Here is a 12,455-nt window from a genome sequence, read left to right on the forward strand (position 1 = left end):
CGGGACGGAGCCGAGCGGGAGCACGAGCCCGTGCGCGACGTGGGGTCCGAGAGGCCCCAGAGTAGCCAGGTGTGTGGAGGAGGCGGGGCTGCTGGGCGGGGCTCTAGCCCTTTGGGTCCGAAAGTGGGAGGGGCTGATTGATGTGGGCAGTGGTGGAGGCTGCCCGGCCCAGAGCCAGGAATGGTGAGGGCCTGGTGCCCTAAGAGGTTTCACTCCTGTGGGTTGACCCTGGGAAGGCCCCAGTCACCTCCGTTCCGGAGACCCCTGGGGCAGAGTCCTGGGTTCTGGTGGTCCCTCCACTCCCACACCTGAGTGGTCAACAGAACCAGGGAATCTACCCATTTGAGCCGGAGTAGGGTCTAAGTAAGTACTTGCCTGGAAGGCATCCATCCATCAGTAGCAGAGCTGAGCCCATTCATTTGTTCAACTTGAATTTGGGGGGAGAGGTAAACACTTACAAGAAGCATCAATTAAAGCCGAGGGGAGGGGGGCACTAGGAACACGGAGGAGACCCCGATCAGGCTCTCCCGGAAGAGGTCCCGTTTAAGCTGAGACTAAGAGGATGCAGAGGAATTGGCTGTGAAGAGTGAAGACAGGTAGGCCCTCCAGGTGTGGCCCCACCTGGTGTGTCGGGGAACTGGCAGCAACAGCTCCCGTCAGTCAGTGGGCACCTACCCGGAGGCTCAGCTCTGTGTGTGCACCATCTAGTTCATTCTCACAGCAACCCCCGGAGGTGTTTGCTTTATGGAGGACCACACCGAGGCGTGGAGAGGTTAAGTCCCAATGTCTCCCAGCTGGAGGCAAGTTGCTGGGAAATTGAACCCAGGTGAACTCCAGAGTCCATGGTAATAATCAGTTTGGCTGGAGCGTTGATGGTGGGTGTGGAGGGCAGCGTCCCCCTGAGCCAGCAAGCCTGTCACCAGAAGGCCATCTAGGGACAGAGTCCAGGCTCGGGTTGCTTCTAGCTCCATCCCCAGACTCTAGCTAAGATTCTGGTTGCCCCTCTCCTCCCCTGCCAAGTCCCCTCCCTCCCCTGCCCAGCTCCCTTCACCCCTGTAGGCTGGAGTGGGCCCTGCTACCTCCTGGGAGCTGAAGCCCCCTCTTCCCTGGGCCTGCCTGGTGTTTGGGGGCGGCAGTCATTGCTCTGCTGTGGGGCAGCCCATGACAGCCCCTGCCAGCCAGCCACAGGTCTCCTCCTGTCCTGTCCTTGTCCTACTTGTCAGTCACAGCCCAGGAGGTGGCAGGTGCGGCGGGGAGAGCCCTGGGTTGCAGCCTGAGTTTGTTTGCCAGCCCAGCCGCCTTGCTCTGCCTCCAGAACAAGTCCCTTCCCTCCCTGTTTCCCTGTTTGTGACATAGGGCTTTGGACCAGGTGGCACCTGAGCCGCCCCCACCTCCCCGACTCCGAGATACAGGAGGAGGAGAATCTCAGTCCTTGGGGAGTCCTCGGAGCCACTGTCCCACCCCAGTAGGGACACGGAGAGCCAGACAGGGAAGGGAGTGGCCCCCTCGTCTGGAGGGGCCTTGGGGAAGGCAGGCTGGAACAAGGTGTCTGGGGTTTGGGGGTGGACAGGGGCAGGGCAGGGGGGCAGAGGGGACAGGGGCTTGGCATTGGGTTAGTAATCCCTTGCAGCTTCCTGTCCGGGAGCTGGTTCTGCTCACAGGGCCGCCTTACTGTGCATCTCTACCATGTCACCTATCTCGCGGTGCCTTCGTGTTTGCACCTGAAAAATGGGGTCTTAAAGCCAGAATTCCTTTTGAAGGAATTTAGTTCCTATTTGTTGTAGGAATCCCCTGCTTCTACACCGATCCACACCAATGTCCCAGCATATGTTTGCATACTTACAGTGACAGGGAGCTCACTACCTCTCCTGGGAAATCTTCCAGGATGAAGGGAACCCTAGTGGCTGACTCTTGTGCAGTTCCAGGAGAAAGGGGAGGCCCAGAGGAGGCTGTGTCCCCCCCTTTCTAGGATTCAGGGGCAGCCTACAAAACAGGGATCTGGGGCCCAGAAGGGCTGTGTGACTTGCCCAAGCTAACCCACCAAGCTGATTCCAGACCCAGGGCCTGGGAGAGGCCAAAACACTCAGCTGCCACTGTTCCTCCTTGGTCCCCACAGGAGCTGGAACTGGTGGAGAGCCTGCTGAAGAGCAGACCAGAGGAGCCCGAGGGCTGCTGGGAGACACGCAGTGCGGGGACCGGGGGCCCACGGGGCAGCTCAGGCTGCCAGGAGCGCAGGCTGCCCTGGGAGGACACAGCTGCCATGGAGGAGGAGGCCTCCAAGTTGACAGCCCTACGACTGCGGCTGGATGAGTCCCAGAAGGTGCTGCTCAAGGAACGAGAGTGAGTGCTGGGGGCAGGCAGGTGCCAGGGGGGTGGGCCGGGCACCCTCAGCACCACAGCATGAACATCAGTGTCACAGAGCGTGAGACTCGCCAAAGGGGAGTGGTTCTATTTGGGCTTGAATCCTGCAGCATTAGAGCAGTGTGCTCTGCCCAAGGACCCCATGCTAGTTTTCTATTATTATTATTATAATTATTATTATTACTATTATTATTACTAGAGGCCTGGTGCACAAATTCGTGCACAGGTGGGTTCTCTTGGCCTGGCCAGCTATCAGGGCGATTGGGGCTGTCTCGCCCAGTCCCGACTGGGGCGACTGGAGCCAGCAGGCTGGCGGGGAGGGATCGCGGGAGGTTGGCTGTGGGAGTGCGCTGACCACCAGGGGGCAGCTCCTGTGTTGAGCTTCTGCCCCCTGGTGGTCAGTGTGCGTCATAGCTACCAGCCGGTCATAACGGTCGTTTAGGCTTTTATATATATATAGATTAATTGAAATAATATGTAATATGCAAATTAGAGTGAGGTTCGAGATCCTTTTTACCCCCAGGGATGTCATGTACACATTGCCAGATGCAGGGTAATTCCTGGATGGGCAGGATGTCCTGGGCACTGCCGGGTATTGGGTACCCCTGGTCCCTGCCCACTAAATGACCCTGTCATCATGACAACCAAAAACATCCCCATGGATTTCTAACATGCCTCCTAGAGGGTGGCATTGTCTCCTCTCAGAACACTGTGTTCGAGTCGCAAAATATTAGACCCTCAGAAAGGGAGCCGGGCGTGGTGTGGGATGGGGAAGCGCAGCGTGCTGAGTGTAACGGTAAGTGCAGCTGTTGGTTGAGCACTTACTATGTGCTAGAGCCAGGCACCATGCTTGTTACCATGGCGCCTCATTCCTGCACAGGGTCATGGGAGAACTTGGGAATCCCACCCAGTGATGATGACAAGAGGGAACCCCTAGATCCGAGGGTCATTGGACAGTGTTTTCCAGCTTTTCTAACTGCAGAACCACGTTTTCAAGCCAAGCCTTGCCGGGAACCACAGTACTTGAAACAGGAGCCGGGGTCCTATTTGGCAAATGATCCTGGGGCCCAGGGAGAGGGAGGCATCTGCCAGGGGTGGCCAGGGCCATGGAGGCCTGGTCACCTCCTCACACCATGCACTTGTGGGAGGGGTATAGTTCCAGGAGAAATCCATAACCAGGTGCCTGCCTCAATGTGGGATGCCAGGACCTTGAATGCCAGGGCAAGGACTTTGGCCATGGGTTCTGCGGGTGCAGAGTGCATAGGAGGACTCTGAGCAGAGGGTGCCGGTGGCTCGTCCTCATGTCTGCCTCTCTCTCTCCCCTCCCCAGGGATAAACTGGCACTGAGCAGGAACATTGAGAAGCTGGAGGGGGAACTCAGCCAGTGGAAGATCAAGTATGAGGAGCTGAGCAAGACCAAGCAGGAGATGCTCAAGCAAGTGAGTCTTGGAGACCAGGGGGGGCTTCCTGGAGGAAGCAGCATTGTGCTGTTGAATTTCAGCAGTGGGAGTGCATAAAAGAAGGGAATTCATTGATTGTCAAGCACCAGCCACGCACTGTTCTGAGTGCCGGGGTGGGCAATGTCCCTGCCTTCAGGAAGAGGATCAGGGGAGGACTGGCAGAAACCAGGCAGATACATTCATGAGCTATGAAGTAGTCAAAGCAGTATAAGGATGGAGTGGTGGGTCAGGAAAGGCCTAAGAAGGTGACATTTGAGGCAAGACCTAAATGGATTAGAAGAAGCCACCCTTGAGAAGATACGGGGGCAAAGTTCCTAGCAGAAGGCACCGCAAATGCAAAGGTCCTGAGGCCAGAACAAGCCTAACGTGTCCAGAAAATGAGCCAGCGTGGCTGGAGGGTAGTAAGTGAGAGGTGAGGTTGCAAGGAGAGCTTGGTAGACCAGGACGAAGGGGAGGCGTCCGATGGTGCATTCAGTGGGTGCCTACTGTGTGCGAGGTCTCACTGAAGCCTTGTGGCTGTCAGGCGCTTGTCCCCATTTCATAAGTGAGGAAACTGAGGCTCCAGCCAGCAGAAAGGGGACTCAGCTTCACCAGCACAGTACGGAGGACTCGGAGCAGGCAGCCCTTCCCGCCTCCTGTGCAGGCCCCCACGGCCACCAGGGGGCACAGCCACCCCGAGAAAGCTGGCTGGATCGGCTGCATTTCCGAAGGCGGGAGGACCACAGACCTCAGAGCCTGCATCTGCCCGGGAAGGGACACTGGCCTTAGGGAAGCTCCTAAAATAGATTCCCAGACCCACCCTCATCCTCCTGAATCATCATCTTTGGGACTTGAGTTTAGGAATCTGTCTTTTTAATTTTCCCAAATTGTGAAGTGTGATCATTTGCAGGAAAGTGAGTAAAACACAAACGTGCAGTCTCACAGATTACTTACAAAGATTCGCTTTTGCATCTGACTTCTCTCCCTCACCATATGTATGCAAGGCCATCCCTGTCATCACACGCACGGCGCGGTAGTTTGTTGGTTTTCACTGCTGTCAACCGCGACTCTGCACTATGTCAAAGCGCCCCAGGGTTTTCTGATGCGGCCAATCCTGCACCCACACGCAGACCGTGTTCAGCCCGTGTCCATGGAGGGCTCCCCGATGCCAAGGCCATACAGGGGTACAAAGGTGGACACACAGACAACTCTCTGTCCTCCCAAGCTCCCATTCTAGTGGAGCAGGGAGGGTGGCAAGTGGAGGAGGCACCCCCTGCAGGTGGGGAGGACAGAGGCCTCCCTGAGCTGGGGCATTTAGGCCAAGGCCTGAGAATGAGAAGAGTCCGTGCTGCAAAATACCTCAGAAAAAGTGTATGAGGCAGAGGGAGCCACATGTGCAAAGGCCCTGGGGTGGACAGGGTGTATTTGAGGCTTAGAAAGGAGGCCACACAATGAACTAAGAGGAAAGGGGTGGGAGGGCTTTGTGAGACCATAGGGAGGGGTCAGTCCTTACCCTAAGGAACCCGGGATGGGGACATAATTGTATTTATCTTTTTAAAAGCTCACTCAAGGCAACTATTGTGGAAAATGGGTTGATGGGGGGCTAGGAGGGGAGACTGGGCGGCTAGATGGTAATGAGGTAGGAAATGAGAGTTGTCGGAAGCAGCACAAGTGGTCAGATTCAAGGTCTGTTCTGCACACCGGTGGCCCATTTGGGTACCACCGCTTTGCTGGGCACTCCTCACCAGGGCCCATCCTCAGAGCTGGTTCTGGGTGCTGGTCACGTAACCAGGCTGGGCTGTCTCCCGCAGCTCAGCATCCTGAAGGAGGCTCACCAGGACGAGCTGGGCCGCATGTCCGAAGACCTGGAGGACGAGCTGGGGGCGAGGTCCAGCATGGACAGGAAGATGGCTGAGCTGAGGGGCGAGGTGGGGCCTCCGGCGGGGCCTGGGAGGGCTGGGGGGCCAGGGGCCCTTGAAAGAGGCCTGTGCTCTAAGGGGTCCAGGCACACCCCAGGGGGTACCCCAATCTGCAGGGGGCAGTTCCTCTCCCACACAGAGACCAGAAGCGCCCTCACATCCTGCACACGTGAAATAGCCCAGGTTAATTATAGCCACTGCAGCTGGACCTGCTTCCTGGAGCCAGAAATGACTCCAGGAGGAGTGGGGGGGGTGGGGGGAGCCCAGCTCCGGCCCTTCCGCGCCCCGTCCCCAGGGACCCTCACCCTGCCCTGCCCTGTTCCAGATGGAGCGGCTGCAGGCGGAGAACGCAGCCGAGTGGGGTCGCCGCGAGCGGCTAGAGACCGAGAAGCTGGGCCTGGAGCGGGAGAACAAGAAGCTGCGGGCGCAGGTCGGGGACCTGGAGGAGGCCCTGGCCCGCCGGCGGCGGCAGACAGCCAGCGCACTGGACTGCGACCTGCGGGCCAGCCAGGCTGCACTCTTCGAGAAGAACAAGGTGGGGCAGTGGGTGGCGTGGCCAGGACCGGGGTGGCCCTGCCTCCCCATCCAGTCAGGGCAGAGCCCCTACTGCGTGTCCAGTGTTGGCCCACAGGGACCCGGGGACCCCTGAAGTGACAACTAAGGACAGAGGCTGCTCCTCCTGGGCACCCACTCTGGGTCAGGCTCAGTGATCACTGCAGACCTGCATTTATTGAGCACCTACTGTAGGCCCCACGCCAGTGCTTTTTGTCCATCATGTCGCTTAATCCTCTCAACAGCCCTTCTATTTATGTAACAAATGTTTGCACCGAAGACTCCAGACCTCACCCCTCCCCAAAAACCTGACTCAGCTCCAATAGCCCGCTGGACTTCCCATGTCATTCCCATTGGGCACCTCAAAGTTACACGTGCAACATGGAGCCACCCAGTCACCCACCCAGGCCTTCTCACCTCACTGGATGGCACCTCTAGCCTCCAGCTGCCCAGCCAAACCTCTAGTGCTGGTATTTGTGACACCGGGTGGAGAGATTCTGGGGAGAGGGGACACCAGCACCCCTAGACCTGCCTGACACGGTGCCCTCGGACACTGAGCCCTCCCCTCACCTCTGCTCCCTGCAGGAGCTGGCAGACCTGAAGCACGTGCATGGCAAGCTGAAGAAACAGTTCCAGGAGAAGGTGGCAGAGTTGGCACATGCCAACCGGCGGGTGGAGCAGCACGAGGCAGAGGTGAAGAAGCTGCGGCTGCGGGTGGAAGAGCTCAAGAAGGAGCTGGCCCAGGCTGAGGACGAGGTGAGCACCGCTGGGGCCCAGAGGGCGGCCTCCAGACCTCAGCTACGGTAGGAGTGTCACCCCATGCTGAGCCGCTGGCCCCTGGCATGAGCCTGACTCTCAGGATGTGCACAGGGTAGAGAGGGTGGGTGGGGGATGGATGGATGGTAGATCGGTGTGTGGGTAGGAGGGTGGGGAGAAAAATGGACAGACGAGGTTGATGAGAGGTTGAATAGATTAATGGGTGGATGAGTGGGTAGACTGTAGGTGGTTAAATGGAAAGACAGAAGGACCACTCCAGGAATGGATGAATAGATGGATGAGGGACTGGGTGGACAGATGAATGGGAGAGAGAGAAGGCGGGAGGAAGGATGGATGGATGAGATGTGGCAACAGATGTCTGCTGGGTGATTGGGTGGATCGATGGATGATGGGTGAGTATATGGGAAGATGGATGACAGTGGAAAGATGGATAGACCACTGACTGGATCCGTGGGTGGAAGAATGAATGGACAGGGAAAGGACAGAAGGATGGAGAGATGGAGAAATAGGTGTGTCTGGGAGAATGGAAGGACATGTGGACAGGTAAGGTGAAGGGGTGGCTAAGTAGATTAATGAATGGCGAGTGGGTAAGTGGGTATCTTCATGGGCAGATGGATAGTTCCATGGATGAATGGTCACATGGACAGATGGATGAGGGTAGATGGGTAGGTGGGTTGATGGATGGGCCAGTAGCGTGGAGTATGGGAGGAGGGGAGGGCTTAGGAGGGAGGGGCAACTGGGATGGAGAGGAGCACAGGGACGCTTCCCTGGAGGAGGTGGGCCTTGGTCTAGGCCTCAGAGGACAGGGCCTGCTCTCGGGAAGGACATCCCCACGGGTGAATGGCCGGAGGCAGGCCAGGCTGGCCCCGCCAAGGTGACCCCATGCTCTTGGCCCTGCTCACCCCCCAGCTGGACGAGGCCCACAACCAGGCACGGAAGCTGCAGCGGTCACTGGACGAGCAGACGGAGCAGAGCGAGAACCTGCAGGTGCAGCTAGAGCACGTGCAGTCCAGGTGGGCCCCCACGTGCACCCCTGGGGGATGGGGCTCCATAAGGGAGAGGATTCCTGGCCAGGGCACAGAAGCAGGGCAGAAAGACTTCCAGCTAAAGGAACGCCCCCACTCCTCCCCTCCGGGGCAGGGTCCGAGCTCAGCTAGAGGAGGAGGGGGAGAAGGAAGAAGGCCGGGCTCCCTGGGGCCAAATCCTGCCCCCTCCAGGCAGGAAGGGCCCGGGCCAGGAAACCAGGGAAGGGGAGTGAGAGCAGGAAGTGAGACCAGCTGGGACCCTGGAATTGTCTCCTGTAGCCAGAGAGCAGGAAGGGTGGCCAAACAGGTCAGGGCCAAGGTGGGGTAACAGGTAGGGCCCATGGGCCTGAGAAGCCACTGACAAGAAAAACCAGCAGCCCTCAGGGTCCTGGGCTGGGTGGACCCCAGGCCAGCTGAGATGAGAGGAACTGGGGGAGCCCCAACCTGATGATGGGCCCGAGTCCTCAGACCACAGGGTCTGGGGAACCCACCACCACACTCTGCGTTTCTCCCGCCACCCCCCATCCCAGCACCCTCTCTCTGACACCCCTTAGAGCCGTAAGATATCAGAGAGCATCAGGTCCAAGCCCCTCCCCACTTCACAAGCCCCCTACCTGGGGCGCCTCATAACCACAACCCTGACCCACTCTTCCTGGGCTGGGCCCCGGGCAGGCCCTTACTCCCCTCCTCTTATTTCATGGACTAGAGGGAGCCTGGGCTCTGCAGCCAGGCTGCCTGGGTGGTGGGCATCCTGGCTCTGTCCCTCCTCGCTGTGTGATCCCGGGGCACTGACTGAACCTCTCTGTGTCAGTTTCCGCATCTGTAAAATGGGGACGATGACAGCTCTTACCTCTTGGTTGTTAGAATGAAAGGAGCTGGTGTGTGCTTATAAAAGTACCTGGCACATCATGAAAGCTGAACAGCTGCCAGCTGCTGCTGTTACTATTACTCCTGGGTCGGGGACTCATCGTGGGTCAGATACTGTGCTACAAGAATCGAGCTCCTGTAAGAAGGGAAGGGGGAGGTTTTTTTTCCTAGGGGGTTGGCAGATGAGGAAACTAAGGCACAAGAGGGTCAGCCCTTCCACAGCCACACCCCCACCCCTCGGCCATCTGCCATCTGAGCCCTTATGTACTAAGCGCCTACTATGTGCTACTGTGTGCTGAGTTTCTGGGAAGGGTACAGGCTATGGAGCCAGGCCTAAAGCCAGGTGACGTGGCCAACCAAGCCTCAGTTTCCCCTTCTGCTTGGGATGTTACCTCTAAAGTGTCGAGCAGGGGCCCAGGCATGAGTCCAGGTCCCTGTGGCTGTGTCTGGCCAGCTCTGCCCACTCCCCCGCCCCAGCACACACCCCATAAAAGGCTGCCTGGCCCCAGGGCTTTCCCGCCGCCTTGGCCGCATTCTTCGGGAGCCATAAACTCCCAAAATGGACAGGCAGGCGCTGCCCAGCCTCTCAAGTGCTTCCATCGGGGAGGGCGCGGCCGCCCAGGACCGCTGCCTCATTTTCTTTTCCAACTTTTCGTGCTTTAATGTTCCGGGGACGGCGCACTAAATCACAGCGCAGTAATGGAGGCCCCTGGCTGCGCCCCTCCCCGCCGTGTTAATAATTCATGTTTCCTGTAAGATGCCGCCAGGCAGCCACTCTGCTGGGGGATGGGTATCGCCGCCTCCGCAGCTCTTCCCAGGGCCCAAGTTCGCCTGGTACATGTTGGCTTTGGAACTTTAATGTGAGAGGAACTAGGGTGGGGCGCTTTCTCATAGACACTGGGGATGTAGGGGGCTGAGACACGCCCCCCCGCCCCCCTGTGGTCTTTAGAGCCGGGCTGGGGTTGGTTGGACTCCCAGCAGCGTGACCTTGGGCAGCCGCTCACCTCTCCCAGCCCCCAGCCCCCTCTCGAAAATTACTCTGAGCAAATTACTCACCTGCCTCGGTTTCTTTGTCTGTAAAATGGAGGTGATAATAGCACCTCCTGTCTTTTCAGGGACCTCTGGGAGGAGGGTGTGATGAGGTAATGTTTGTAAAAGGCCCAACCTGGTGCCTGGCAGCGGCGATGGGATGAGTCCCACGCCCTGACCCCGCTGTCACCCACCCCCCAGGCTCCGCAGGCAGCAGCAGAACGCCCCCCTCTTCGGGAAGATCCGCAGCGCTCGCTTTGGCCCTGAGGAAGCCGGGGATGGAGCCAGCGACCTGGACGAGGATGAGGACCTAACTTTCTCATAGACACTGGGGATGTAGGGGGCTGAGACCCCCCTGCCCAGGCCCCCCTGTGGTCTTTAGAGCCGGGCTGGGGTTGGACTCCCAGCAGCGTGACCTTGGGCAGCCGCTCACCTCTCCCAGCCCCCAGCCCCCTCTCGAAAATTACTCTGAGCAAATTACTCACCTGCCTCGGTTTCTTTGTCTGTAAAATGGAGGTGATAATAGCACCTCCTGTCTTTTCAGGGACCTCCGGGAGGAGGGTGTGATGAGGTAATGTTTGTAAAAGGCCCAACCTGGTGCCTGGCAGCGGCGGTGGCAATGGGATGAGTCCCACACCCTGACCCCGCTGTCACCCACCCCCCAGGCTCCGCAGGCAGCAGCAGAACGCCCCCCTCTTCGGGAAGATCCGCAGCGCTCGCTTTGGCCCTGAGGAAGCCGGGGATGGAGCCAGCGACCTGGACGAGGATGAGGACCTACAGATCCAGGTGGCCTAGAGCTCCAGGGCTGGCAGGACTGGCCCAAGGCCACAGCCCCCCTGGGTGCTCGGGCTGACCGGCCACTCACTGATGCAGCTGCCTGTCCTCACCCTGGGAGCACCCCTACCAAGGGAAGCCACGGCCTATGTTTATATATATAGATATATTTTTATATATATGCCTGGTGCTATAAACACAATACCGCCCCAAGGCCTGGTCCCCCACCTGCCAGGACTTTCATGGAGGGGGGATGGGGTGTCAAGAGAGGGTCATTGGGTCCCCAACCCAGGATGCCTCTCTGAGCCTTGGGGGCTGGGCGGGAGCTGTTCATAGTACAATGTGATAAACCCAGTCTTTTGTAATAATAAATGAGTTGAGGTTCTTGGGGTGGAGTCCTGAGATCTGGGCAGGCGGTGTGGGGGACAGCATCGGCCTACACTTGGCACCGAACGTAAGTTCAAAAAGATCAACTGACTTAATGAGTGCATGAATGTGAGAAAGAATGAACGAATGAACATCTGAGCTGCGGAATGGTCCGGGATCCAGCTCCTATGAGGGGAAGGAGACAGGATGGTGCACGTGTTCTCTGGAGAAGAGGAGACTTAAGACTGGCATCGATGGTTTCAAATCTCAGCTCTGCCCCTTCCTGGCTGTGCAACTCTGGGGAAGTTCCTTGCCCTCTCTGAGCCTCAGTTTCTCTGTCTGTAAATCCGATGTCTCACAGAGCCATCCTGAGAATCAGGTGGGTTCATCTGGAGCTCAGGAAAGGTTCGTTGTTATCGAAGGACTCGAAGGTATGCCCCGGAGAGGAGGGATATGCCAGCTGGGAGGGATGAAGTTCAGGTGACTGGTAGTTTGCCCAGAAGTAAGTGTAAACACCAGAAATAAGAAATCCTTTTATCTTGTCCCCGGCCCTGCTCTAGGTAGTGAAATTATAGGTAATTTTAATTTTATTTTGGATACTTAATCTCTAAGTCCTCTGTAACCAACAGACCTACATTAAACCTGGCGGGAACTGTTATTAACACAGCAGCACACAGTTCTGAACGTTGGCAAGTCGAGGTGGCATTCGAGACACCTGCCCGTGATGAGACCCTTTAGTGAAGGCCCGGGGCCTGATTTCTGCGACCGGGAGGCTCCGTCAGAATCGTGCTAACAGGCGGGAAGTGGTGCGTTCCCTGTGTCAGGGGCCTGCAAGGAGAGGCTGGGCTCCCTGCTAGGGGTGGGGAGCAGCATCCAAGGATTTTGAGGGACCCCTGAGGCCACAACCAGGGGAAGCCATGAGCCTTGGGGGCTGACAGGCGGGGAGAGGCAGGCCCAGGAGCCCAGCTGGGGGTCATAAATCCGGGCATTGAGTATTTGCCTGTTGCCAGGCCTAGACTAGCGATGCCTGCGAGGTGGGGGATGCTGTCATGACAGGGAGGCCCCTGTCCCCCCCCTGGGCTCCAAGGGGAGCGGATGGAGTTGGGGACACCCAGCCATGGGGATCCCCCCCCCCCAGTGGGCCTTTCCCCATAAGCCAGGGCCATCGGAAAAGGGGCTGCAGGAAGAAGACCATTTCCTGCCAGGGGTCTTTCTTGTTTTCTCTCCCAAACAGGAAGTGGGCCCCAGAAGAGGCTGGAAAATGCTGCCCTTTGACCCCTGGGAGCTAGGAACCAGGCCCTCACTGACAGCAGCCCTGAGAGCCGCCCCCCCCCCCCCCCCCGCCC

The 12,455-nt window shown here is 58.2% G+C and overlaps 1 protein-coding gene across 1 annotated transcript in view; it reads left to right on the forward strand.

The window, feature by feature from the left end:
- The window catches only part of CCDC102A (coiled-coil domain containing 102A), a 14,451-nt gene extending 3,323 nt beyond the window's left edge, over nt 1-11,128 (forward strand). Inside the window, exons 3-10 of the mRNA XM_014545521.1 lie at nt 7-69; nt 2,117-2,340; nt 3,692-3,800; nt 5,612-5,728; nt 6,045-6,254; nt 6,857-7,027; nt 7,958-8,061; nt 10,635-11,128. Of these exons, the coding sequence (XP_014401007.1) occupies nt 7-69; nt 2,117-2,340; nt 3,692-3,800; nt 5,612-5,728; nt 6,045-6,254; nt 6,857-7,027; nt 7,958-8,061; nt 10,635-10,764 (1,128 nt within the window). The 3' untranslated portion in view covers nt 10,765-11,128. The remainder of the gene's footprint in view (nt 1-6; nt 70-2,116; nt 2,341-3,691; nt 3,801-5,611; nt 5,729-6,044; nt 6,255-6,856; nt 7,028-7,957; nt 8,062-10,634) is intronic.
- Nucleotides 11,129-12,455: the final 1,327 nt, after the last annotated feature.

Source organism: Myotis brandtii, unplaced genomic scaffold (genome assembly GCF_000412655.1).
Source record: "Myotis brandtii unplaced genomic scaffold, ASM41265v1 scaffold411, whole genome shotgun sequence".
Classification (NCBI taxonomy): Eukaryota; Metazoa; Chordata; class Mammalia; order Chiroptera; family Vespertilionidae; genus Myotis; species Myotis brandtii.